Source organism: Fusarium falciforme, chromosome 3, assembly GCF_026873545.1.
Source record: "Fusarium falciforme chromosome 3, complete sequence".
NCBI lineage: Eukaryota > Fungi > Ascomycota > Sordariomycetes > Hypocreales > Nectriaceae > Fusarium > Fusarium falciforme.
In genome coordinates, this window is record NC_070546.1 from 2,225,773 (window position 1) to 2,252,194 (window position 26,422).

The window sequence follows — 26,422 nt, forward strand, 5'->3', positions numbered from 1 at the left end:
AGTCGACGCCAACACGGCCCCTTTGACGATGCCGTCGACGCAGGTGCGTGGGCCAGAAGTCGTCCGTCTACTGGCGTCGCAGATGCCCTCGCGAGGTTGCGCCCGTTGGGATGGGAGTTGTGAGTCTCAGCGAGATTCGGGGTTACTTCTGCCCAAGCAGCAGTCGGCTTTGCGAGTTTGGGCTCAACGGGATCGAGGGGGCGCTGGGGGAGGCGGCCGGATGAGCAAAATGCCAAACCTGGGGCCTCAGTCCGGGGGTTCGTCGGCCGATATAGGGCGACGATAAAGATATCGCGGGCAATGGACGATCGCCGTCTCGACGTCTTGGTGACCCTCTGGTGATGGACTTTTGAGGGGGTTGCAGGTTCACGATCCACGCACTCTGGTGCTTCGTAGGTAGGTTGAGGTATGGAGGTAAGGTAAGGTAGCAGCAGCAAGTAGTAAGTAGGCAGGTAGGTGGGCAAGTGGACCGCGGGCAGCAGTGTCCACGTCTGTCCACGTCTTCTTCAGGTACCAGCACCAGCCAGCGTGCTACTGTACGTACAGCGGGCAGGCCCAGTGGCAGTGGACAGCGCGAGCAGGGCAGGGAGCCAACAGCGGATAAGCCAGGGCAAGCCAGTGCTAGGTCCACCGTTAATCCACCTGTCTGATGGCGGTCTCTTGGTGGCCTCTTGGGCGTGGTGACGGGGGGCAGCGCAATGTAATGTGGGCGCGCGCCGCGATGGATGGGCAGTTATTTAGTACAAAGTAAGGGGACAAAGGATGCTGGGGTAGCAGTGTAAGAGAGCATGGATGTTGCACCGACGGCACGACGAGGGTGTTAGGTTGCTGCCCAGGAGCGGTCCTTGCCAACAGTCCCGTCCCATCCTCATTGAGAGCTGCCAGAGACTGCTGTCTGTAATAGGTAACGTCGTGACCGTCCTCTCGTGATCCTGAGGCCTCTTTCTCATCCCCGTCCGTTCACGTGTGTATCTTTGATTGCGCTGGGCTGAGCCAGGTGCGCTTTGTCTTGGGGCGTACCGAGGAGGAGCTGGCTCGATGAACTCTCCACGGGAATCACGGCAATTCAGGTAGCAAGGGGACAAGGCGCTGTTGGCAGACAGGTCGGTATTGTACCGTACGTCAGTGAACCTCCTTGCTGGGGATGGAGGGTCGCTCATAAGGGCCAAGGGGCACGCTAGCAACCGTTGATTCCCTCTTTTCTGCCGCTACGTGCATCCTTCCTTTATGCCTCCATTTGCCGTCCGTACGTCCTCTGTGTTGTTTTATCTTGGCTTTGACCAAGGCGGTGAAACCAGCTGCTGAACAAGCAAGCCTGATCTCCTATCCCCCAATGTCTTATACCCATTTTATTCAAGTTCCAAAAAGGAACCGTCCCTGCCCGAGGCCTTAAAATCAGGTACCGCCGGCTGCCCCGGGTCATCAACTTGCCTATGAGGAGAGACCAAGCGGACCAGGCGAACCACGCGGCAAGGCGACCGCCCGCTAACAGGCCACCCTGGAAACGGACCGTCAGTCAAGATAAAAATAGCGATTGCCAGATATAAAAAGATGAATTGCTGAAGGAGGCATCCATCTACGATCATGGCATTGGCAGCGGCAGTCAATCTCCCGCTCAGACGGATTGAAATTGCAGGTGTTAGTAGCTGCAAGGCAGTCGTGGACAGGGGGTTGCTTGAAGTTTAGAGCCGGCCTTGGCACTCTGATCAATGTCACGTGATTAAGCGTGGAGGCTGTCGGTCCGTGATTGGCTGTGCCAGCTTAGCCCAGAGTGGCTTTCCACCTCAGCTCCCAACTCTCTCTGGTAGCCTTGAGGTAGGAGGCTACATCATCAACAAGCTCCCAACGTGAACCGAAAATCGTCAAAGCTGCCCTTGTCCCCGAGCTCCTCCGACGGCCGCGCTCCCTCACCATGGCAGAATCAGAGCTCGCTCCCAAGTTTGCCCCCTTCATTGGGATGGTAAGTGTCGCGCCGATGACGACTTCAAGGGGGGACGCGAATGCTGATGCAGCGACTGGCAGGCCGGTATTGCAGCTGCAATGATCTTCGGATGTACGGTGTTTCCTCTACGCGACGCGATATCATTGAGCCCGATTGCTGAACGAATTTGATAGGTATTGGCGCTGCATATGGTACAGCCAAGTCCGGTATTGGCATTGCTGGTGTCGGTACATTTCGACCAGACCTCATCATGAAGGTATCAATCATCGAGTCTCGAATACGCCATGCTCATTAACTGACGCACACTCTAGTGCCTTATCCCCGTCGTCATGTCCGGTATCATTGCCGTATACTCGCTCGTCATCTCCGTCCTCATCGCTGAGGATCTGGACCCGTCCAAGAACTACAGCTTGTTTTCGTACGTCGGTGACACTATTCGGCTAGGCAGGAATACTGATCGACGGTTATAGGGGCTTTATGCATCTTGGATGCGGTATCGCAGTTGGCATGACAGGTCTTGCTGCTGGTTACTGCATCGGAATTGTTGGTGACAGTGGTGTTCGTGCTTATATGGAGCAGTCCAGGATCTTTGTTGGCATGGTCCTGATCCTGATTTTCGGCGAAGTTCTTGGTCTTTACGGGTATGTGTTTTATCAGCCGACATATGACGTCGCTCACAAGCTGACCCTGACTACAGTCTTATTGTTGCCCTTATCCTCAACACCAAGAGCAAGGGTTAAGCAGACCAGCTCGAAGCCCACAATACCCTATTCATCCAACCCATCAGGAGAGTTCAACGTGTACGTTGAGGATGTCGGGACTGCCACAAGGTTACAGAGGCACGTCTTTGTATGTACATCGGCATGGCGTTTTTGGAACGTTTAAACGTGTATTTTTCAATCAGGTAGAGGACAGGCGGAGAAATTGACGGTATTTAGCATCAGCAAGCACAGTGTCAAGGCCAGCACGACATCTTTGCGAGATTCTGGTTTTGTTTCAAAGTCCATTTGGTTGAGCTACCTAATTGTTCCAGCCTATCGAAAGCCTCAGAGCCCTATTGTGTGGAATGAGTGACAAAGAAGAAGTAGAGGAAATGCCTGCGACGATCCCATTTACGCCGTCATTTGGAGCTGATAATCAAAAGCCAGAGAACCCTGTGTTCCCATGTCATGCATCATCCAGGACCCAATCTAGATGATCAAACGCCGAGGAAAATGCGGCAATGTCGTTTCAGATGCAACCGGCAAACGTCCACTCCGACACAGCAGCAGCGTCCCAGCGCGGCGAGAAGAGAAGAAGAGAAAATCATGAGACCCGTGGAAGGAAGGGAAGATACCTAACATAAGGAAAGATGCCATGGAAGGGAAAGAAGAGAGAGAAGTCGAAATCACATCAAACGGCGACCACCGATACGACGCAGGAGCTTTTTGCGGCTTCCCACGTCTACGTCACGACGGAACCTGTTCCAGTTCCGCTCTCGCTCGTCCGAGTCCTTCATTCGAGCTGGTCAAGAGTCAGCGTACACAACTTGCTGCGAGACGGCTCCTCCTGATCTCACCTAAGAACCAGTCCCACTGGCGGTCCTCGCGCAAAAGGATGTCGTCTCCCGACTCGCGCGCGATTCGCTCCTGGCGTGCCCTCGCCGCGGCGACTTCGCCAACCAAATACGGGTCTTCCAGAGGCCGGCTGGTAGATCTATCCTGCTGGTCTTGCTCGGTGAGGTCGGTCATGGCTCGACGAAGGCTGTCCACTGGATCGCGTGTTTGAGCAGTCATCCGACGCTGAGCAACATTATGGTAGTGTCGAGCAGCAGGGTTGCTGGTGACAGAGGACCATGTTGCGATGCGGAAGTTGTTCAGGTTCGGCACGGACCGCAGAGGAGCAGCGGGCACAGGAGGGAGGCCGATCGTCCGCTGGCGGTTGGTGGGAGTCGAGGTTCCGCTGCTATGAGGAACGAGAGACGTTGTTCGGGGTGCGGCTGTAGTTCTGACTGGGGGAGAATACGGCGGTACAGCCTCGGGAAACGGGTTGATCGAGTGGTAAGAGGGCGCTTCCGAAACTGAGGCACACCAAAGTCAGCTCCCGATCTCGTGCAGGGCTTCCCAGTCACTTCGAGCTATGTATAGGTATGTGGTATATGGCAGCCTGTCCAAAAACACTTCAGCACTTACCATAAGAAGGCGCAGCAGAGCGAATGGAAGCCGTTTCAAAGTCGTCGGCGCTGTAGCGCGACGTAGCGATAGCACCCGTCATGATGGCAGAAGCCGGAAGGGACACGGTCGAGAAAGCGGAAGGGGGGCAGAACAAGCCAGCTCGAGCATCTGTCCCAGGAAAGGTTGTCGGGAGACTGAGGTTGAGTATAAGTACCAAGACAACAGGAGAATCACCCGGCGAGCGGCTGGGATGCTTCAAGGGTCCGTGAACAGTCAGAGGGTGAGTTGAGAGAGACCTGCCAGAGTTGTGGGAACCAGGAATGATAGCCTCTTTTGTTCTGGCCCAAGGTAAGACAGGAGGGTCAGGATACCCAGCTGTTTAATGCACAGCCGCGGATAAACATGCATGCAGCTCAGGGAGGTAGCAGATGGTGGGCAGCAAGCGACCTGGAGAAGCACCGAGTCGGCAAGTATGGAGTACACGGCACGAGCTGGCAGACCCAGTACTTCGGACAAGTTCCAAGTTCAAGGCCAACCCAGGTCTAGCCTGGGCATCCGTAACCCATCGTAGCGTGGGAGCCATGGCGTGGAGGTCGGAGGGGGTTGAGATGCGGGGACACGTGAGGGCAGACACGACGATGATGCTGTGGACGACAACACCATGACGCGCTGCCCAAGACATGAACCAAACTTTGCTGGGTCCTGTTTAACAGGTTTGTTATCTCGCCCGCTTGTGTCACGAGCTCTGTGTCTCTCTGCCTGGCGACAGTATCTACACAACGGCGACGACTCAGGCCTCCAAACTGGTCGGTTGGTAGACATGTGCTGCACGGTAGCATCCTCTCGGGCAACCTTCAGGGCTTCCCCTGGCCGGGCGTTTTCCCGAGTAGGAATGACGAGCTTCCACGGAGGCTTCTACACGGCGATAGCGGGGTATCACAAGTGGTTTTCTGGGTCCCGAGGGACCACCCTCCAGCGTTTCTGCCCGCTGTGAATGGCGGGGTTCTGGACGCAGTGGATCATATTGATCAGGCTGTGTGCGCAGGGGGGAGGGGGCATGGAGTTGTGGTGGTGGGGAGGTCGAGAAGCCCAGGGCGGCCAATCGATAACACGTCGACGGTCCTTTGAGGGAAGCCCTGTCCACCACGGACGGCGTGGACGGATGTTGAATCCGGTTTGTTGGCGAGCCCAGACTTGGCGGTGTTTGGAGCCCAAATGCTGGCAGGTTTGTGGTCGACTTGTGGGGGCTCGATGATGCAGTTGATGCCGAGACTGCCTCGCTAATCCTGCTTTTATATCCGTTTTCTGCCGTCGTCGTACATCGCGAGAAGCAGCAGCTCCTTGGCTGACCATGCCGAGCCAGCTTCTTCATCGTCGCTGATCGCCCCTAACCTCCGTGAGCCGCGTGGTCGGGCCGGCCTATGATGCAACACTTGATAGACCTTTTGGGTGTAAAGAGGATGCGCTATGTGACACCCAAATCATCCTTGCGCAACACCATCAGCCCAGGCCCGACTTGGCAACCCCTCCCCCCACACGTCGCCCTCGGGATGGCGGATCTGGAAGATGTGGTGTCGTGCTCTCTGCGCTCTAACTCTGTTGATGGGTTTGTTGTAAGCTTCCGCGCCAGCCATTGGTACTTTGGCCATTTGGGCTTGCGCCTACCAGAGCAATGACCGCCGGATCGAAAGGGTGGGCTGGAGAGATCACCAGATAACTGGGACGTTGAACTTGTGACTTGTATGCGTTGCAGATGCAGGAACCGCTTGTGGGAACGTTTGTGAACCATCTCGAGATACTATCTGGGAACATCAGCAGCCACAGCCTATGGTAATCTTGTCCCGCTCCCGAGTCATTGCGAGAATCCAAGTCGATCAACCGCATTCCTCCAGAACCGAGAATTTGGCTGGGCTCGGCACAAATTAATAACTCAGGGACGAGCCCCCAAAGGAACATGGAGCGGCTTCCAGACCGCCCCCGCCGAACTGGTGGGATGGTTCACATTGGAACTGAACCAACCCCCCCATGGGTATCTGCTCGATCCGTCGCAAATAGCATGTTGCCCTTTGGTCGAGGGCGGTGAGAGTGCTCTGCTGACATGCGTCAAAGTTGCATGCCATGTCTCGTTCTGAAGGCGCCATATGGAGCGGCGCTTTGGACCCTTGAAGTCGAAATGGTGCTCTGGCTGGGGTATTTTGCCCTTGTTTCTGGAAGGTGACCGGAAATGCCCGCATCTGTGCCGCGGCCAAGACCTCGGGACCATTTGTTTCTTGATAAGGTTACGTGGCGGCCTTGGGACAGGACGAATGTTAAGGCCTGCGTGTCTTGCAGACGATTAATCAACGGCGCACCGGGGAACAGATTTGTTGGGGTCTTGGAGAGATCCTGACTTGTCTCGTGGATGTGGGCGCTGCTGTTAGGCCTGAATACGTGCGGACGAACGGACCTCTTTGCCTGTGGCCAAGTCAGGCGACAGTATCGGTGTTGATTCTGAAGAGACTAGAGTCATCAGAGTTGAATGGAATGAGGGCACGCTAGATTTTGCACTTCGATATGCTCATGGCTTGTTCCATATCAACTCTTTCTAAACGATGTTGCCATGGATGCTGTGGGCGAAGGTGAGATGAGTGGAGCAGCATGAGGGGACGTTTGCAAGGAATTAGGTATGGATGTAAGCAAAGTAGGCAAGTTGGTAAGGAAAACATCAGCAGTCGGGTAGGTATTTCCGAAATATAAAGAAATCGACAGGCTCTATAAGTCTCCCCTTCCTCGGGCCTTCACACCTACCAAGGTGGGCAGGTAGGTAGTCCAGCGTCTTTACCCAATGTGAGGGGCACGCAGGGTTAAGATGCGCCTCAACTGGATTTGAAAGCAACAAGATATCAAGCAATAAGCTACTATGTCTTGGCTACCTAGGGAACTAGATTCCGTCTCGGTATAGTTTTAGCCGAGATTTGGGTTAGCGATATACACTTTACCAGTTGATACATGAACCTGAGGTTCTTGGTGGGATGCACGTTCTGAAGCCAGGTGGTCCGTGCACTGAACAAACTGCCCCGCGAAGCTCCAACTGCCTGCCCGTTCCGTGTCTGCACAGGGCGTTAATTGAGGTACGTACCTCTACGCGTCTTCTGTCAGTTTTACGCGACCTCAAAGCCTACAGATGCTCTTTGTTCTCCCTTCGCAACCGTCTACTATCAGCGTGCCAGTGTCTTCACGCCTCTCCACCGTAAAGTCGAAGAGACTGAGAGGGCCATGAACCGATTTATACTCGGATAGATTTGCAATAGAAAGCCTCAAGAGCTGAATTCCACTCCCCGATGCCCACCCGCCAGCAAGACTCCTCCTCCGAGGAGTCGCATTCGCGATCGCCAACGCCTTCATCACGAGCTACACCAGCACATCGAAGTATGGCGATGCGAGAGCGAGAGAACATGCGCAATGCATCTGCCTCTAAGAGAAAGCGCGCCGACACGAGAACTGGCGAATCCTCCAGCTTCCGAAGGAGAACGGTAGAGCCATCGGCAGATAGCGACGATGACGGAGACGACGTGTACGATCCTGATCAACCATTGGAAGAGCGTCGAAAGGTCCAGCAGGGCTTCAGAGACTTGCTTCGTGAGGTGACGGAGAATACCGAGGAATATCTGCAATCCGATTCGCGAGGACTACACGATGCCATTCTCCGAGCGGATGAGCTATCCAAGAAAGTACGACAAACCACCGAGGCAACGATCGATTCACGGCTACTCGTCAGCACTACCGACTTATCATATCGAAAAACCCTACGGCTGACCCAGGGCAGCCTCTCCCAAGGCCTTGACGTGGACGAGTTTGTGTCAAAGTGCATCACCTACATGAGACAAGGCCGTGGCATCACCGATGACAATGCGCCAGAATTGTCAAGTACTCAGCGGCAACGAAGAAGACCTACCAGAGGAGACGAAGATGGCGACGACGATGTTGGCGACGATGGCGATATGATGAACTGGCCTCATCTTGGCCGTTTCGCTTCATTGCCCTACATCCGCCGGCCAGCTCTCCCTGGGTTTCTCCTTGGTCCACTCTCAGTTGAGAAGAAGGCACGCAAGATTACGAAACGAAGCGCGCCTTTCCGACCCAACAACTTGACAGAGACTCGCCCAGAGGTGCTGAACGTTGAGGATTTGGCCAAGAGAGAAAATGATCTCACTGCAATCTGCGGCAAGATCCTCCATCAACTACAGAACATCCAAGCCGATATCCAACAGACTGTGATGGACCTCATCGATGATGACATGGATGAGGACGAGAAGACCAGGATCATGCACAATCATGGCCTTCGAAGCACTGGCGGTATCGATCTGATGCGGTTCGTTGTGAATCCCAAGTCGTTTGGACAGACAATAGAGAATATGTTCTATGTCAGCTTCCTCATTCGAGATGGGAGGGTCGAGATCGATTTTGATGAATTCGGCCTCCCAGCCCTAGGTGAGTTTGCCTGCCACGGAAAAGCTCCAACAATAACTAACACGGATTGCAGCGCCGGTGGATAGAGAAGCTGAAGAAGAAGAGCCGACACGTCACGGTGCGGCGAAGCACCAGGCGATTCTTTCAATGGACATGGAGACTTGGCGTGATATCATTGACACGTTCGGTCTGCAAGAACCAATGATTGCGCATAGGAAAGAAGCGACGAATGCAGGCCCCGGAGCACGGGGCTGGTACAGCTGAGGGAGGACTAGCTACTCCAACTGAGACGAATCGAGCCTCGACAACTCGAATCGTATTGTCATGAAAACCTTGATACCCTTGTTGTCCTCGATGGGCAGCATCTCGGAGAAGGCGATGTTGGGCCTGTGCACAGCCTTCTCTCGTGCCAGAAAGGCGCATCTTCTTTGTTCCCGTCACCCCCTACTTGTGGATACAATAAGAAGGGAGGTGTGTCTGATCCATGTTTGACCAAGGCGTGTTTCTTTGACAGAGAAGGCTTGCAGTTAGAGAGGGGGCACACTTTATTTTTGGCGCACGGGGCTCAACATGAAAGGAATCCGGAGTCAAAGAAACTGTATAGACAAAGACCTTCCCTTGCATGAGCGCCTCGGTCACAGGGAATCTCGGTGAGGTTAATGTCAGTGGACTTTCTCCTTCAAAAGACTGGGGGGCCTCTCGTCTTGACCAAGATAATCTTGAACATCTCAAGCCTCTCAATTCTTCCCATAACGCCTTGCCAACCCAGAAAACCCCTGCAATCCTCTTTGATTGCCGATCTACCCACCGACCAACCGACTATCTTGCAATTCTCTTGTGTTCCCCGTTACAATGCGCCCCAAAGCAGGCCGACACGAGGCTGAACCGGAGGAGCAGCTCCCCACCGTTCAAGAGGACGAAACGCGCAACACACCATATGATGCTCTCACGGAACACTTTATCCGGCAAGTCAGTGGCCAGCTGAGACAAACACTTGCTCAGCTCGAGGGGACGAAGAAGGGCACCCTATCCGAGCTGGACGAAAAAGTCGAGGGTATTGTATATGAGGCCACGCCTGAGAGTCGCGATGAGGTCCGAAAAGCCTTGAAGGTGATGCAAGATGTCACCAAACAATATATCGAAGCAGTTGCTGAGGAGGCCATCGCCGCCTCGCGAAGCGACTCCCAGGTCGTTCAAGATATTCTGATTGAGATGGACGCTGAAATGACCAACCAACATGCAACGGCGATGGCAGCGCTCGAGGCGAAGCTGGAGAAGGCCCAGGAGACAGACGCAGTTTCTGGCGAGCCAACTACCAAACCTCAAGCCGGTCGCGAAGGCCGTGGCGCGTCTAACATGTCCTCCCGTACCAGCAATTCTGCTAGCTCTGTCGAAGGCTTCGAAGAGTTGTTTGGTGGCTCAAACCGACCCAGTAGAACGACAGGGCAACGTTTCTATCGGCCCCCCAAACCAACCGCAAGGGGCAGTTTCAAGTCGTCACAAAGCCAGAACAAGAATCATACGTCCCTTTGGGACAGGGGAGGAAAACGTCAGGACAGTGTCGATTCGGCGGAGATTGGAAGCGAGTCCGAACCCAAGACTGATGTGCCGCTCGAGCCTCAGGATCTCAAGTCTACTGATTACGAGGATCTGGACCCGATGATGCGAAGCCTTCTGGAAGCCGGGGAGGATCTTCATCAGGAGTTTAAGAAGGACGCCAGCAAAGCTGGTACCGAAGAGTGGCAGGGCGAAACGGAATACGCCGATCTTCAGGAACAGCTCAATCAAGCCCTGTTGCAATACAATAAGCAAAAGGGCGTGGTGATGCAGAAAAACCATTTGATCGACGGACTCATGGAGGAGATCGCCAAGCTCAAGACCAGCAACCTAGATCTCACCGCGAACCTGGAATCCATGGCCCAGGCCCCCAGCACAGGCGCCTCTAACACCCCTATCGCAAATCAATTTGGTCACCTACGATCCGTAACATCCTTTCCTGTCAACAGCGCCGGGGGCTCTCCGCGCGCTAGCAATGTGGCCTGGGTCAGCATGTGGCTTCCCAAGGCCGTTCGGCTGCAGGTGGAGAGAGCTCGGGTAGCCATTAAACGCTGCGTCGCCGAGGAGGCTTCTTGCTCTGAGAAGATGTTGAAACTCGGTGGTGGCAAGCAGACAACCAAGGAGAAGGATTGTCTCACAGCTCGACAGAGCTCATCGGAGCAGCATCGTCGAGACTTCACTCTAATCATGTCCTTTTTGGACGAGCTATCGAGACACTCGAAGAAGAGTCAAAGCTCTCTTGCAGATGAACTCTCGGGAATGGAGTCGGCTGAGTCGATCACGACTCTGAGAAAGATTCCAACTCCTGAATCCTCTAACTCAGAGGGCCAGACTCCGACAGGTACTGAAGGTAGCAAGATATCAGCCTCTGAGTCTGGACCTTCTGGATCACAGGTCAGGGATGCTTCGACATCGCCCAAGGAGCCTGCCGGCGAGACCCAGACATCGCCCGAGAACCAAGGCACTACACCAAAGGTACCATCACCTCTTGCAGAATCCCACACTCCCCCAGCAAGCAATACCACCCCCCCGGAAGGCAACGCTCCTCCAGCAAGCAACACTGCTCCCCCAGAAGGCAACAACCAGCAGACGAGGGAGCTAGACGACCCTGCGAGTGCAACGCTCAGGGCGGTCGAGGTCATCGACTCAGGGGTGCTTGGGATGTGGTCCTTCTTTGCCCATGTTGGCCTGGTTGCCATGACACATGTAGGAGCCTGGGTTCGCGTCTGCAAGTTCATCTGCCAGATATTCACTTATGTCATGAACCAAATCAGCAGGGCGGTGCGTCTGGTCTGGCCGTTTGGCCGTGGTGCAAACGAGGAGTCGCCGGTGCCTAGGTTTCCTAAGCTGCCATCGCCCGCATGCTTCATCGTCGTCATGTACTACTGCGCGGCCTTTCTGACGTTCCAGGTGTACATGGCATCCCAACGGGAGAGGAACATCTGGTTCGAGGCCAACGGGCTGACAAGGAAGTACATGCTGGAGCGTAGCCGGAGTGAGAGTAGGTGGCTCATCTACGGGGTAGATGGGAACCTGGTGGTGGGAAGGAAAGATATTGAGAGTTTTTTCAAGCTGATTTACATGCTTGCGATGACGACTCTGCAGCACTTGTATCGTTTAGCATACGGCACGCCTAGGATGTTGGAATGGGGCCAGTAGTGTTGGAGTTGGTGTGACACTTGATGGATGGCTTATTGATTGTATTTCGGTCTTGTTTGGTGTTGATGTGTAAGTCGGAGTGAAGGCTATCTCGTTTGGTCTAGGTTAGTGTGATATTCAATACCTAGCTAGTTATGTTATCATTCTTTCTTGGATAGGGCAACTACGAAGTGAATTTGGAATTGGTGACCAGGGTTGATTGACAAATTATGCTTGATGATCCCTTATGCACCTTGTCTCGGACCCGCCGCTGCTGCAGGTCCGCCCGCTTACAACGGCGTACTTACTTACGTAGTATGTGCTGCGTATTACTCACATGCACTAGTTTTTTAGTTGATAAATACGGTGCGTCCTTTTGTATTTGGAATTGACGCCGACAGCCACATCCACATGGCACCATTTACACATGAATCATGGCGCAGCAAGGACCCTCGATTGGAGCAGTCGAATACAGATCCCTCCGTGCCTCGGCAACTAGACAAATCAAGTCCCGGTGCCCGGGGGGCCTGAATCGGCCGAGCCCGTGTCTCCCACCCCTGCCATGAAGCTCAAACGGGTTTAACCAGACCGAGAAACTTACTGTACCGCTGCCGTGGAGGCTTGTTGATGTCATCACGAATCAACCATTCCATTTGCATTACCAAGCCCTGCTTCTTTTCTTCTCTAGAAGAAAAATCAAGCAAAAAACACTATCTCTGTCTGCCATGTTGCGTACCTCGGCGAGTCGGGCTCTGTATTTAAACACGTCTCACCTCCCTGCTTTGCATAAATCCTTATCTCAAGACACACTGCAGCAGCAACAACAGCCACCAACCATTCAACGCACTCTTCAGCCAGCGCCAAGCCTTGCATACGACCCATCATCTTCAGCTCGAGGTTCCAGCGTCTTCCATTTTCAGCCCTCGACCTCAATTAAAAGACCCAGAGTCATCCATCCCATCTCGACTTGTTCGCAAACACGCACCTTTACCCAGTCACGCCATACAGCAGCAGCAACAGCAGTATCAGCCGCCATGTCGTCAAAGCTCATCCCTTCAAAGCCTGAGGATGTCATGGTCATCCGCAATGTCACTCCCAACATCGCCACTTTCTCTGTGCCCTTTTCCCGCTATGGAAAGATCAAGATCGGCGGCCGGGGCACCCTGGTGAAGCTCACCTCGGGCAGCCTCGCCGTCTTCTCCCCCGTGGCCCTCACCGAGACCGCCAAGGCCAAGGTCACAGAGATGGGCGGCGACGTGCGCTACATCGTCGCCCTCGACTATGAGCACCACATCTTTGTCTCGGAGTGGGCAAAGGCGTACCCCTCTGCAAAGCTTATCGGTCCCGAGGGCCTCCCTGAGAAGCGCGCTAAGCAGCAGGACGACCCCAAGATTGGCAACGAGGAGTTCGCAGTCGTCTTCAAGAAGGACAACAAGCGCGAGATCCGCATCGACCCCGAGTTCGACGCCGACTTTGAGTACGAGTACGTCGATGGGCACGCCAACCTCGAGATCGTCTTCCTGTACAAGCCCGAGCGCGTCGTCATCCAGGCCGACCTGCTCTTCAACCTGCCGCCCACCGAGCAGTACAGCAAGGTGCCTGAGGCCGAGGTGCCCCAGGACGGTGCCATCGGCAAGGTCTTTGCCTGCGTGCAGAACCCTCGCGGTGACGCCAAGTGGCTGAGGCGCTTCAACTGGTACGTCGCATCCAAGGACAGGAACAGCTTCAACGAGAGCATGGGGCGTATCGCCCAGTGGGATTTCGTCACCATGATTCCCTGCCACGGAGACGTCATGGAGGGCGATGGCAAGGAGATCTTTCAAAATGTGTTCGAGTGGCATCTCAAGGCCCACAAGTGAGAAGTCACAATCGAGTTTTCATAGATGATGTATGAGTACTGAGGAGTTGGGCATGAGAATGTGTTTTGTTGATACCAGGATGAATGGGTTTTAATGATGGGATATGAACTTGCAGATTGTTTAGCTCAAAGATGGTACCTAGGCGATAATTCCAATGACCTACATATTTCAAGTCTTCATTTCAACGCGCCTGGCCAGTTCTACATGACATACTATCTTTCATTCTCAACATCAACAACCTGGGCTCTCTCGATGGTCAAGATAATGGAAGCAGGCAAAAGGTGATATCAATTATGACGCTCGACTAACATCTTCACAAAGCTCATCCGTGCTCTTGCCGCTCTTTTTATCAGCTTCTGTCAACACGCTCCCTTCAACATTGACGCTCCTCCTGACCATTATCCGGCCGAGTACATTATGTTGATTCTGTGGTGGCTTTAGGGACGATGTGACTGTAGATCTCGTTCTCACCCTCTCCAAACCCACCGCCTCGGGACCATCTATTGAGTGCGCCTTTTTACCCTTTGCCGGGCGCTCAGGAGGCACCTCGACGAACCCAAACATTGGTGCCTGTCCCGAGTCTGCGGGTTCTCCGCCGTGCTGTAAAAATTCGATAAGTTTTCCCAGCACGGCGAATTCAAGCTTAAGCTTGATCGAGTACATGACTACCTTGAGTCCCTGCTGCCATAGATAGTGGCCCATGAACTCGACAACAAGCAGTGCGATATCCATAATAACGATCAGAATGTTGATAACAAATAGCTGTCGCATGATACGGCGTGTACCTCCGAGTGCTGTCTTGAGGATATCAATGGTCTTCCAAAGGTAGAGCCCAGAAATAATAAACTCTTGCACGCAGAAACACGTCATGTGGACCTTTTCCAGACTGTTGAAGATGGGATTGTAGCTGGCCCTCCCTTCCTGGGGACGATAGCTGACTGTGAAGAGCAAGACGGTCATGGTGGTATGCCAGACGACAGCGTTGAAGATAATCATCCACTTGACGGCCAAGAGTATACGGTCGTTATTCAGGACCAGGTGAAGTCGAGAGTAGAGGACCAATGCCTGCCCAGTTATCAAGAGCATCCAGCCGATGTCGTTGATGAGTATGCCGGCGACATCGCCAGCGAGGTCAAAGTAGTCGATCAGCCAGCCAACCGCATACGGGACCACGCCGAAAGATGCCACGAGGAGACTCCAAAAGTATAGGCCTCTGAACCGCTTGAAGGTCGTGAAGATGAGAGAAAGGAGTTCGATGCCATTGTATAGGGATACGGTCGTACAGGTCTACGGGGACGACATTAGCTTGGGGACTTGGGAGACGATGCAAGTGCCGCACAATAACCATTACTGCCTCCGGGGTATATCTCCCATCGGCTCTCCTAACAAGCTCGCCATCGCTATGGATCGGAACAGGCATGCTTTTGCCTGCTTCAGGCGTAACAATGTCGCGTCATGGGCCGCAGCCGCGGTGGGGGAGGCACCCAGGTGAAAGGAGATGAAGAACAGGAAAAGCAAGCCCTCACTTGTTTGGACATAAGAGACTGCTGGTGACGATCCCACGCTGCACGTGCCCTAACGTCGGACCCCCCACAACCGACCACCCCCCACAACCAACCACCTTTTTACACAACAACACCAAGGTCATGCGATCGCGATAATCAATTAATAACCAACAACGCATTATTGTATTGAGCTGATTTTTTGACTAATAAAGGTTTAGATGGAATGTATGCTCTAGATCAGCTTGTTTTATCTTAGAAACCCTCATGGCGGTCCTACGCGGCTATACGATCTTGAGCATCGCCTCACGAGCTTTCTTAATCGCGGGAACCTTTGCAAACTCGGCGTTGCCGTCAAAGACGACTTTTTTCCTCTTTTTCGGTCTTAATTCCTCGTTTTAACTCTTCAATAACGATATTTCCTTCGCCTACATCTCCATTATGACACCACGATCCTCAAGATAATGCCCCATTTTCCTCATAAGCAGCGACACAACCGGAGGGACCTCAGAGGTCAAGGAGATCAAGCCAAGTGCCCGTTTCACCTATGCCGTTGAGCGAGGGGTCTATATAGGACATTCAGAAGGACTTTCTGCGGGCGGCGGCGGCGTTTTGGGCCTCTCAGGTGTCTATATGACCATCGGGTTCATCAGAACCCGGGCTATGTTAACCGGCCACAATCCTAAAGCCTTCCAGCCTACTATGATATTATCTTTCGTGATTGCCTGCAGTCGTGCCTTATGATAGTTAACGAGGAAGGTTATCTTGCCAATTGGTGTTAAGTCTGCGATAGAGGCGAGGTCGGAAACAAGGCGACGATATGCGTTCTTCAGGGGACCAAAGACAGCAACGTCAAGGGGTTAGAGGATGTAAGAAGAGTAAGGGATAAGGAATAGAAGATAGATATTATTGTCGTAGCACTCAAAGAGAAAGTCCTCAGTCATATAACTACCGTGGCCATCAACAATAAGGAGTCGTGGTTCTCGAGGGTCCTTAGGCGCCATCTCCGGGATAAACACATTACGCAGCCATTGGAGCGCGATCTAGTTATTCGTCCACCCTTTCTCAGAGCATATAAAGTTCCAATCTTCAAGGAAGTCGATATTATAAGGGAACCATTATTGTTAAACCGATCTGCCTTTAAAGATCACTAGGGGCTTTAAGACTCTCCCCGTCGCCGAGATACACTCGAGAATTGAAATCCAAGACCTCGAACCAGGCTATTTCAAAAGAACTAACTTCTTCTCTGCTCGACCGAGAACCAGACCATTAAGTCCAATCCCTTCCATCATCCCGACCTCGTCCATATTATAACGATGCTTTTACTTGATCTTCTTAACGGGCGGCATCATTAGCAACATAAAAAACGCCTTAATAAGTTCAGTAGACGCGCCGTAATAACGATCAGAGTCTATTTTCTTGCCTTTGAGCGTCTTAACGTCGGGAAAACGCGTCAAAAAACCCTCAAGCCAGTGTTTTCCGACGCCATCTTGAAACCCGTTCCGTTGGGCCACCTTGCCGGCGAAGTCTCGGACTTAGGTATAAGAAACAGGGCAGCCTAGGTCGTGCTAGATGAGAATCCAGTCTCGTAGCTTTCTTTCCTGCCGTAGAGTAAGCTTTTGCCAGGTCTCATTTTCCTCCTTTCGCGTCTGGGCGCCATAAATCCAACCCTTAAGGGAGGAACGTGGTATCCCATGCGCGTCGGCGGCTTTGTTCATTGACACGCCGTCTGCGTACATCTGCAACGCATCTTGCATATTCTGTTCGGTCCATTCAGGCATGACGAAAACGATGCAAAAGTCGGTTTGGCGATAGCTTCAATATTGCGCGAGAAATCGCTGTCTGAAAATGGGGTGTGATGGTGTTGCAAGGTGGAAAATGGGTGGTCGGTTGTGGGGGGTGGTCGGTTGTGGGGGGTCCGACGTTAGCTAGTCTCGCCAGACAATCCGGGGTAGTTATGGGTCCGGGGAAGAGTGGCAGACCGGGGGACCGGAGGAGGGACCATGGAGGCTAGGGCTATCATTTCAGCCCAAGCATGTCCTCCCTCCAAGACCATTGCCTCAAGATACGGAGTGGCTGCCCTTCTGGATTGCCACAAGGTTCCGGCCAACCGGTTTCGGGCCTAGCATTCCTTCAAGGAGAAACGGGCGAGACGTTGAAGGTGTGGGATTCTTGGCACGGCGTTGGCTCCATCCATTCCGCCCTGGGGAGTTATTACTGAAAATGGCCGCAACGGCAGTTGTGTGCCGTGAGTGGACAACCTGGATGACTGCCAAGAACTCAGCTTTCAGCATAATGCAAGGCACGTGTGATGAATCCTGGTATTCATCAGGGGGTGGATTTTGATACATGAATCCATTGATATCCATATCAATTGATGGATGGATATTGATGGATTGACTCCAGCTCACTCAATACCTAGGTGACCTGTGTATGTAGTGAACCTACCTATACCCTTACAAGTACTCTGTAACAGGCTCAAGAGATTACTGGCAGGGTATGACCGGAACTTGAGGTATGAATCGAAGTTTCGGGATATTAAAAGATCTACTTTAAAAGAGCATATAAGAGGCTTTCCGGCCTTCTAATAATTAATATATTTTAAAGACACTTGTTTTACGTAGCATAAAACTCAGACTGCTCAACACAAGCTCTTTTCACGGCCCGTCTCATGACAGCCGCGCGTGATGGCCCGTGCACCAGCTGCAACTCTTATCTTATCGCTATGCAGGCAGTGACCCAAAGCCATGAGCGCATCCATCTGCCATCTTTCATCCCAACTCACCCTTGACCTTAAATACTCCGCGCGCATTCTCACCTCGACTCTCTATTTTCGCAGCATGACTTGACCCATCATGTCTGAGTACGGGCGCATGGACCCGTTCTCCTTCGCGGGCTCCAAGGATGTCCATCATCCTGTGAGCATTCGCATGTACAACTCCCCCTCCATAAACCAACCCCCCCAGGACTTGGCTAACATGCACGGTAGAATGAACCTTGAGGGCGAGGAGCCTCCATTCAAACCTTCGACTCTTCTCGAGAAGCCCGAACTGCGACACGTCGGCTCCAACACGAGGTAGCGTAGTCGCCTCTGACCATTTGCGCATCCACTAACGTCAGCTTCCAGCTCCCACTCCGACCTTTACGTCACGGTTCAGGTTTGGGCCGGTTCCAAGCCCTTGACTGTACCCGTTCAGACCGCCTACAAACCCTTCCGAACCGAGCGAAAGTATGATATCCCATCACCCGCTACAGAGTGTTTATTGATCAATGGAATAGGTGGAACGAATGGCTTCAGTTACCCATCACATACGATTCCCTTCCGCCCAACTCATGCTTGGCCATCACAGTATGGGACCTGTCGCCGACCGGTGGGACCGGAGCGCTTGGTCATGCCATTCCATTTGGCGGCACCACCTTGCCCATGTTCGATGAAGATAATCAAGCGCAAAAGGGTAGGCAGAAGTGCCTCGTTCACCGTCACAAGCACGCAGATGGTACAGACAACACAACAACCCCCGCTCTAGTCTCAAATAAAAAGAGGACAACATCTCGCAAGGGACCGCTTCCTCCTCTAGACAAAGATGCAGAAGAGCTAGATCGGATGGAGACTTTGTTCAAGAAGCACGAGATGGGCGAAATTCCCCGTGTCGACTGGCTAGATCAGATGGTCTTTCGCAGTTTCGAGAAGCGAGGCCTTCAAGCCGCAAAGTCGTCGATGCAGATGCTCCAGCGACAGCGAGCTATTAACGGAGAGAACGACCTCAATGGTCGAGATAATGAGAAAAGCGAGGATGGGCGACCAGGTCCTTCAACGTTTCTTCTCAACGTCGAGTTGCCACGTTTCGATTTTCCCGTCGTTTTTGCCGACCACGAATACGATCCTCCCCCGATCTCGGCACTTCAAAACCTTTCAGTCTCACAAGCCAGCATGGCTCACCGTCAACCGCAGGTTCAGTATGGGCCAGGAATTAACGCTCTTAGTGAAAGCTCGTATGGGCTCGAGGGGCGGCTGATCAAGGTCTATGACCCCGAGGCTGGCCATAGAGACAACCCGGCAGAGGCGAAGCATCGTCGATTGTTCCGAAGCTCTCACCGGCATGGCATCCTCGACAAGGACTTGAAACCGAATGCCAAGGTTCGAGATGAGCTCAATCTCATCATGTCGTATCCTCCAACCCAGGTCCTTACACCAGAGGAGACGGATTTGGTGTGGAAATTCCGATATCATTTGACCCGAGATAAGAGAGCCTTGACCAAGTTTGTCAAGTCGGTCAACTGGGGCGACCAGAGCGAATCGAAGCAAGCTGTCCAGGTGCTTGGGCGGTGGACTGCGATCGACGTCGATGACGCTCTTGAGCTCCTTGGCCCGTCGTTTGACAACTCGGCAGTCCGGTCCTATGCCGTGGACCGACTACGCAAGTCAGACGATGAGGAACTGCTCCTATACCTTCTTCAGCTGGTGCAGGCTCTCAAATACGAGCATATCTCGACAGACTCGGACGAGGAGAGCAGCCACGATTCATCTCTAGCCCGCTTCTTGATTCAACGTGCTGCGGCGAACTTTATGCTGGGAAACTATTTCCATTGGTATCTAATGGTGGAATGTGATGACCGCAGCCCTGAACAGGGCATCGATAACCGAAATATCTACCGAAAGGTTGCTTACGAGTTCATGACAGAGCTTGTCAAGCAGCCAGGCGGCACAGAAACACGCAAAACTCTCCTGCGACAAGCCGAGCTGGTTGCCATCCTCTCCAGGATCGCACAAGAGGTCAAGACGTCAAATGACACGATAGCGAAGAAGGTGGACAAAGTCAAGCACTTCTTGGCAGATCCCAAGAACGAGCTGCTTACCTTTGATCCGCCCTTACCGATGCCTCTCGATCCATCAATATTGATTACTGGTGTCGTGCCAGACCAAACCCTGGTATTCAAGTCTTCACTGAACCCGTTCAAGTGCACCTTCAAGACTACTACCGGAAGCACTTATCCCATCATCTTCAAGTTGGGTGATGATCTCAGACAGGATCAGCTTGTGATCCAGATCATTACACTGATGGATCAACTCCTGCAGAAGGAGAATCTGGATCTCAAGCTGTCTCCCTACAAGATCCTGGCAACCAGCACATCAGCAGGCGCCTCGCAGTTTGTCCAGTCTGCAAGCTTGTCCAGTATTGTCAACAAGTTCCGGCAAAACCCAGCGTTGGCCTACCTTAAGTATCATAACCCAGACGACAGGCAGCCTCTGGGTGTGCGACAAGAGACGCTGGACACTTATGTGAGATCCTGCGCGGGCTACTGTGTCATCACATATATCCTAGGTGTGGGAGATCGTCATCTAGAGAACCTGCTACTTGCCCCCGACGGTCACTTCTTCCATGCCGACTTTGGTTTTATTCTTGGTCGAGATCCCAAACCTTTTGCGCCCCTGATGAAGCTTTCTAAAGAGATGGTAGACTGTATGGGCGGCGTGCAGTCAGAGCACTATCAGCAGTTCAAGCAGTACTGCTTCCTGGCATACACGGCATTGCGCAAGTCGTCAAACCTGATACTCAACCTCTTCAGCCTCATGGTGGACGCTAACATCCCAGATATCCGGCTGGAGCCGGACAAGGCGGTACTTAAGGTGCGGGAGCGTTTCCACCTGGAGCTCAGCGAGGAGGAGGCCCTGAGATACTTTGACCGGGTTATTGAAGATACGCTGACGGCGTATGCGCCTGTTGTGATTGACAAGCTGCACGAGTGGGCGCAAGCTTTTCGAGCATAGAACTCTTGGTGACTGGCTGTGTCTAGGTACTTGGAGTTTTGGGGTATTTGACACGAGGGCATTGTTGATCAAGAGATTATTTAGTTAATTTTTACTGGGCTGCCACGCCGTTGGTGCTACGTTCTGTCCAATTTATGTCTCTCCGAAGACAAAGACGCCCTTGCCATTGCGGAATCCCTGAAGACCCTGCTGAACAGCGTTGCGGAGTGTCTCCTCTTCCGTCTCCCAATCCCACTTGACCTCATCAATAGGGACGTCACGGAACTGGCCTGCGCGGACGATATCGAGGATGTCGTTGATCATGTGCTTGCGACCGGCAGGGTCACGCTCGTTCCACTTGCTCAGCCAGAAGCCAACGAAGCGGATATCCTTGAAGATTAGGAGACCGACAGGCAGGGACACGGGCTGCTTGGCCATGCCGCCATAGGTGACCATGCTGCCGCCCTCACCGAGGGCTCGGGCGATCTGAGTAGCCGACTTGCCTCCGACGCAGTTGAGGCCGAGGCCGATCTCCTCGCGGCCACCTCGGGTGATTTCCGCGAGCTGATCCCTCCATTCACGGGAGAGGAACTTGGACTCAGTCACGACAATGTCGGCTCCAAGGTCTTGGAGTTCCTTGACGAGAGCCTCAGTCGCCTCGGGAGTATCGCGATCACGGACGACGTTGATGCTCCTCAGACCCCAGCGCTTGCCAAACTGGATAGCTGCTCGGCCAACACCAGAGTTGGCACCGTTCTGGATGAACCACTGTCCGCTGTTGACCTCGAGAGGGCGCATACCCAGGCCCGCCTTGGGACCGGCATTGGGGCCGTAGTGGCGCAAGATACGGTAGGCCGTGCAAGGGTTCACACTGACGGTCGCGACCTGCGCAGGGGTCAAGCCTTCCTTTTCAATCTTGATGAACTTGTCGGCTTCGTCGACAGCATGCGTCCTCCAGGTACCAAACTGGCCGATGGCGGGGATGACCCAGTCGCCCTTTTGCAGAGAAGAAGAGGAGGAGCCGACTGACACAACCTCAAAGACACCCTCGTTGCCGGGGACGACAGAGGGCTCTGCGGTGCCAATTAGAGAGGTAAAGGGTGGCTTGGAGCCGTAGGTGCCCTGAACGGTGTTGATATCGGCGGGGTTGATGGGAGCGGCGAGAGATCGGACGAGGACCGAGTTGGAGGGGATGGAGGGGGAGATGGAGTGTCGGTGGAGTCTAGAAGCTGTCAGCGAGGGTGTATAGGCAATAAGTGAGAAAAAGAACATACTGGAGCACATCAGAGGGCTCGCCATACTTGGAGAAGACGAGCGCCTTTGCCTGGGTGTAGCCATAAGGACCCGACTTGAATCGCGCCGCAACGGTGGGTAGCCTCTGGAGCTTGGCCGAGGGACGAGCAAGGCCCGAAACGAGGGGTCGAAGACGGAGACACTGCGAGCTCGCCATGATGAAACGGGAAATCAATTAATCGGGAGAGGATACAAATTGATTTGCTTGTCGGGCGTAGAAAGTCGCACAACGTTTTTTCACCTCGACAAGAAAGAACCGAGCTTAAACGGGAGCTCTCGCTCGAATGACGTTGAAGAGGCGGAGGCACAGGCCAATCAGAGCCCGCAATTAACCGGGGACGGCCATTCGGCTGCGATGGGGACCGAAGCATGCGGGAGATGGAGATGGGATCCTCTTCGGGCGTGGCAAGTGGGGATGGGGGATTGGGGGTCGTCTAAATCGGGAAAACAGGGACGACGAGATGGGTAATCGTCGCGGTGAGATTGGGAATAGTGGCAGAGTTTCACAACTTGCATTTTTTTTGTGGTGGGTTGCCCAAAGTCGTTTAGGCCTCGATGCGAAGATAGCTTGTATCTTTTTTCACCCAACCCTGAACTTCCGAGGTACTTTGGGCATAGCACCAGGAACGGTTGCACTAGAGATGCAACGCTACGATTTAAAAATTCGATAAAAGGGGTAGACAATCTGTTTCGTTTTGAGGTGCAGCGATCAATCATCTTGTGCTCATGAGTAAGAAAAAAAGTGTTTCCCGTCCCAAGAAGGGAGGGTGGGATCTGATATGGAACCCATAGATGCAAGACAAGGCGTTGGAACATGTCTTGATCGATCACCTGCTGGCTTTCTGTCCCTGGTTTCCCCTGGAAACACGATACTGTCTGTTGTGTTTTGTTATGAGAGCTTGATAATATAGCGCATGATGATATTAGATTGCTCTCGAGGAAAGGATATAACAGTCTATGCGGCACAGCATCTTTTACTAGTAAATTCTGGTAAGCTGCAATCAAAAGAGCCCAGGTGCAAAAACTGCAGGTCGCATGCCAAGTGCCTGCATGCGCCGTAGGCGGTTTGGTGGTAGCACAGAGCTAGGCAGTTAGCATGTGAGATTTGATGGCCCGGGAAGCTGGATCTCTCTGCTACAGGTCCGTTTGCTCCGGGGCTTTTACCCTCGAGAAGAGTGAGTCGTTGCTTTTTATCAGTCGACATTCGGCCCTTGGACTGTGTGCAGTGGGAATCGAAAGATGGCTGCTGCGGCACACGTTTCTTCTTGTGTGGTTTGGCGTGGACGTATGTGGCGTGGAGGGGTTGTATAAGGGAGAGGAGGAAGGGAGTGAGAGCGAAGCAAAGCAGTGGAGGCGATGTAAGATATATACGTATGTAGGTACGTATGATGGACAGATGAAATTGTCTAAGCCATGAACGTCCTGAATTGTTTCCAATGCTGTTTATCTGCCTGCGTCCACCAGCCCCAGCCCGTGCCGTGCCGTGCTGGGACCTGACCCGACTGCATGACGGTAGTTGACAGCTGGGTAGGTACATGAAAAGTAATGGGCGGGACGGGAGGTGCCGCCTTGCCAGCCAGTCAAAGCCAGGTACCAGAGCTCCAGAGTTGGGTACCTGGGGCATGTCCACCTCTGGCCACCGCCTTTGTTGGCTCACCAGCTCACCCAGAAGCCCTCGTGGCTCCAGTGCCCTCCAGCGGGGGTCCGCACCGGCCGGTGGGTTCGCTGCAGCTCCTCCAGGGGCAGGCCCAGCAGCGAACCACCGGCGGCGAGGGTCATAGGTACCTCTGCGGTACTGGCGGTACCTCGAGGGTACCTGGCCTTGCTCCCGTCATGACATTCTCCACCCCTGGCCGCCTTTCACGACCTTCTCTCTCAGACCCCATCCTCCACCATTCTTTCTTGCAAAAACATGTGTCCTCCCTCTTTCACCTCCATCCCTTTTTGCTTCTTTGCCTCTTTGCCGTTTTACCATCAAAACCTTTGTGCTTCTCTGGCTCGCTCACCGCAATTGACCGGGATCATCCCAAGATCCCAAAAGCACGCCACGCCGCGTCCTCAACCCTTGCAAGTTCTAACGACCAAAGCCACCCGACCCCTGCTCCAGTTTTCCACCTCCCATCTTGGTCCCTGACAGGCTACCTCTACCTTGCCTTACCTCTACTACTCTATTCCTGGGTCCTTGGCCGTTTTACGCTCTCCTTTCTCGTCGCGCCCTGTTCGTTCCTGCGCTCGCTGCGGGGAGTCAGTCGAAACTCTGCTTCGTCATCTCATCCCGCTTGTTGGATCCCAGTCGTCGACTTAGACGCCACTCAACGAGAGAGACTGGCATCTTCACCTTGGCCATCCGCGTCTTGAGCTCCTCCCGTTGCCTCGCCCTTGCTCTCCCCTCGCTCGCTACCCCTTTCCGAACTCGGGCCCTCGCCATTCATCGACCCGTGCTCCATCTTCGATCCGTGCCACGACCTGTTGCTGTTGTCGACTGAGACTGACCTCACCACCGCCACCATGTCGTCTCTTTTCAACAAGAGCGGCGGAGGCTCGCGCTTCCAGCTGCCCGCTCTGAACCTCAACTTTGGAAGCATCACAGACGGCACCAACATCCCGCCGCCTCCGGACTCGCCGGTTCAAAAGGTGCCGACTCCTCCTCAGACGCCGCCGCCCGTCAAGGAAGTCGCGAAGGAGACGGAAAAGGACACACAGAGCAACGTCGTCAGCGACGACAGCAAGGAAACGCCCCAACAGAGCATTCCTGCCTCCTCCAATGGTAATCTCGCTGGAACCAAGCGCTACGCGGATGAAGATGTCCCCCTGAGCCCGGCAGCTTCGAGCCGTCAAGGCAGCATCCGTCGCCTATTCAGTAGGACCATGTTGAATAACAATTACGCAGAGGGCCAGAACCAGAATCCATCGAGCGCGAGCCTCGCGGCTGTCACCAACGGCCGACCTTCCAGCCAGGGCGGCTCCAGCTTCCTCGACGAGCGAAAGTCGAGGAGGAGCAGCGGCTGGTTCAGACGGATCAGGACTGGAGAGACGGGGTCCAAGCGAATCAGCACAATGAACTTCGAAGAGCCTCCTCGCGCGCCCACGCCTACAGCCACGATCAAGAAGCCTTCGGGACCGCCGCCTCCCATGATCCCCGAGTTGACCGATCTCGAAAAGGACGAGGGAAGTCTGGGTGATGATCTGTTTAAGAACATCAAGTAAAACAACAACAACTCGAATTACGGCTGTCGAGAGCCACGCTCGACTGACCAATTCTGGCTAAACAACCACCATCTGTTTTTTTTCTTACACTGTTTGCATATTCAAAGACCGAAGATTGAGACACCCTCGCCCACCACTTCTCGCCCCCCTTTTTCACCCAAGCAACCAAGCACCTCACGAGACGGTCGACGCTTTGGAATATTCCCCTTCTATTTTTATTTAACGATTTGTTTCTCTTACTCAGAGGCCGATTGATCCGCCTTCTTGCTGGGAAGGGCGCACGTGGTGGTGGGTGAAGGGAGATGTAGAAGAGGAGGAAATGAAGAGCGGTATGAAGACAGCTCATCAAGATACCCAACTTGTTTCGCGGCTCACTAAATCGGTGTGCGATATATGGATTTTATCCGTCTTGTTCTTCTTTTTGATTTGGCATTCATTGATTTGGTTTCGAATCGCCACCACGACGCTTCACGAAGTGTATCGTCATCATGTTTTCACGTCACCCGTCCGTTATTACTTGACACCACACCTGCCCTCGCCTCGACGCAACGCTCTACACCGCCATGCCACGCGAGGGATTGTTTCTGAATATTATTACTACTACTTCTGGGAGGCGGTTTGAGTCCCGGGCTTTTTTTATGCCGGAAGATTGGGGAAAGGGGCTGTCACGGCCACTCCCCAGGGCTGTACATCTATTGGTACCTACTTGCGGAAAAGCCGTGCAGGAAGAGAGAGAGAGAGGTTGGAGACCAAAAAGAGCCAAGATTTCTGGCCAAAGCTTTTATTATCCGGGGAGGGAGCCGATTGTGTTTATTTTGGATACGAGATTAGAAACAATCAATGCTTGGGCGCGTTTGCTGGCCCCGATTCTCACGATCATCTCCCATGCCGGCCTCACGGTCCTCCACTTGTCCCATGCGGTGAAGAAGCTGACTCGGGACTGTAGAATGTGGCTTGCTTGCGCGTCGATTGTCGAGCATGGACCAGGAGACGCGAGATGGACGACCCGCGCCAACCGGGAGGGGGATAGACAAGGGTGTTGGTTGTTGTCATTTGTGTAATCGTATTCATAT

The 26,422-nt window shown here is 53.5% G+C and overlaps 9 protein-coding genes across 9 annotated transcripts; 6 read left to right on the forward strand and 3 right to left on the reverse strand.

The window, feature by feature from the left end:
* Positions 1-1,912: 1,912 nt before the first annotated feature.
* Positions 1,913-2,682, forward strand: NCS54_00399100 (V-type proton ATPase proteolipid subunit; the record flags this gene model as incomplete). The annotated part of the gene is made up of 6 exons (XM_053149542.1): positions 1,913-1,960; positions 2,023-2,053; positions 2,116-2,198; positions 2,254-2,360; positions 2,413-2,583; positions 2,640-2,682. The coding sequence occupies 6 exons, from the start codon at positions 1,913-1,915 to the stop codon at positions 2,680-2,682; spliced, it is 483 nt and encodes a 160-aa protein (XP_053005517.1).
* Positions 2,683-3,329: 647 nt separating this feature from the next.
* NCS54_00399200 (Hypothetical protein) lies at positions 3,330-4,462 on the reverse strand (the record flags this gene model as incomplete). Its single annotated transcript, XM_053149543.1, has 3 exons — positions 4,114-4,462; positions 3,501-4,001; positions 3,330-3,445 (listed from the first exon to the last, which is right to left on the reverse strand). The coding sequence occupies exons 1-3, from the start codon at positions 4,193-4,195 to the stop codon at positions 3,330-3,332; spliced, it is 699 nt and encodes a 232-aa protein (XP_053005518.1). The 5' UTR covers positions 4,196-4,462.
* A 2,953-nt stretch (positions 4,463-7,415) lies between these two features.
* NCS54_00399300 (Non-structural maintenance of chromosomes element 4) lies at positions 7,416-8,808 on the forward strand (the record flags this gene model as incomplete). The annotated part of the gene is made up of 2 exons (XM_053149544.1): positions 7,416-8,565; positions 8,618-8,808. The coding sequence occupies 2 exons, from the start codon at positions 7,416-7,418 to the stop codon at positions 8,806-8,808; spliced, it is 1,341 nt and encodes a 446-aa protein (XP_053005519.1).
* A 588-nt stretch (positions 8,809-9,396) lies between these two features.
* On the forward strand, positions 9,397-11,760 carry NCS54_00399400 (Hypothetical protein; the record flags this gene model as incomplete). Its single annotated transcript, XM_053149545.1, has 1 exon — positions 9,397-11,760. The coding sequence occupies one exon, from the start codon at positions 9,397-9,399 to the stop codon at positions 11,758-11,760; it is 2,364 nt and encodes a 787-aa protein (XP_053005520.1).
* Positions 11,761-12,332: 572 nt separating this feature from the next.
* On the forward strand, positions 12,333-13,598 carry NCS54_00399500 (Hypothetical protein; the record flags this gene model as incomplete). The annotated part of the gene is made up of 1 exon (XM_053149546.1): positions 12,333-13,598. The coding sequence occupies exon 1, from the start codon at positions 12,465-12,467 to the stop codon at positions 13,596-13,598; it is 1,134 nt and encodes a 377-aa protein (XP_053005521.1). The 5' UTR covers positions 12,333-12,464.
* Positions 13,599-13,889: 291 nt separating this feature from the next.
* Positions 13,890-15,018, reverse strand: NCS54_00399600 (Hypothetical protein; the record flags this gene model as incomplete). The annotated part of the gene is made up of 2 exons (XM_053149547.1): positions 13,890-14,885; positions 14,938-15,018. The coding sequence occupies 2 exons, from the start codon at positions 15,016-15,018 to the stop codon at positions 13,890-13,892; spliced, it is 1,077 nt and encodes a 358-aa protein (XP_053005522.1).
* A 2,937-nt stretch (positions 15,019-17,955) lies between these two features.
* Positions 17,956-20,870, forward strand: NCS54_00399700 (Phosphatidylinositol 3-kinase VPS34; the record flags this gene model as incomplete). The annotated part of the gene is made up of 4 exons (XM_053149548.1): positions 17,956-18,032; positions 18,090-18,176; positions 18,228-18,329; positions 18,380-20,870. 4 exons carry the CDS (start codon positions 17,956-17,958, stop codon positions 20,868-20,870), a joined length of 2,757 nt encoding a protein of 918 aa, XP_053005523.1.
* A 132-nt stretch (positions 20,871-21,002) lies between these two features.
* Positions 21,003-22,299, reverse strand: NCS54_00399800 (Hypothetical protein; the record flags this gene model as incomplete). Its single annotated transcript, XM_053149549.1, has 2 exons — positions 21,003-22,071; positions 22,124-22,299. 2 exons carry the CDS (start codon positions 22,297-22,299, stop codon positions 21,003-21,005), a joined length of 1,245 nt encoding a protein of 414 aa, XP_053005524.1.
* A 2,351-nt stretch (positions 22,300-24,650) lies between these two features.
* Positions 24,651-25,349, forward strand: NCS54_00399900 (Hypothetical protein; the record flags this gene model as incomplete). The annotated part of the gene is made up of 1 exon (XM_053149550.1): positions 24,651-25,349. One exon carries the CDS (start codon positions 24,651-24,653, stop codon positions 25,347-25,349), a length of 699 nt encoding a protein of 232 aa, XP_053005525.1.
* Positions 25,350-26,422: the final 1,073 nt, after the last annotated feature.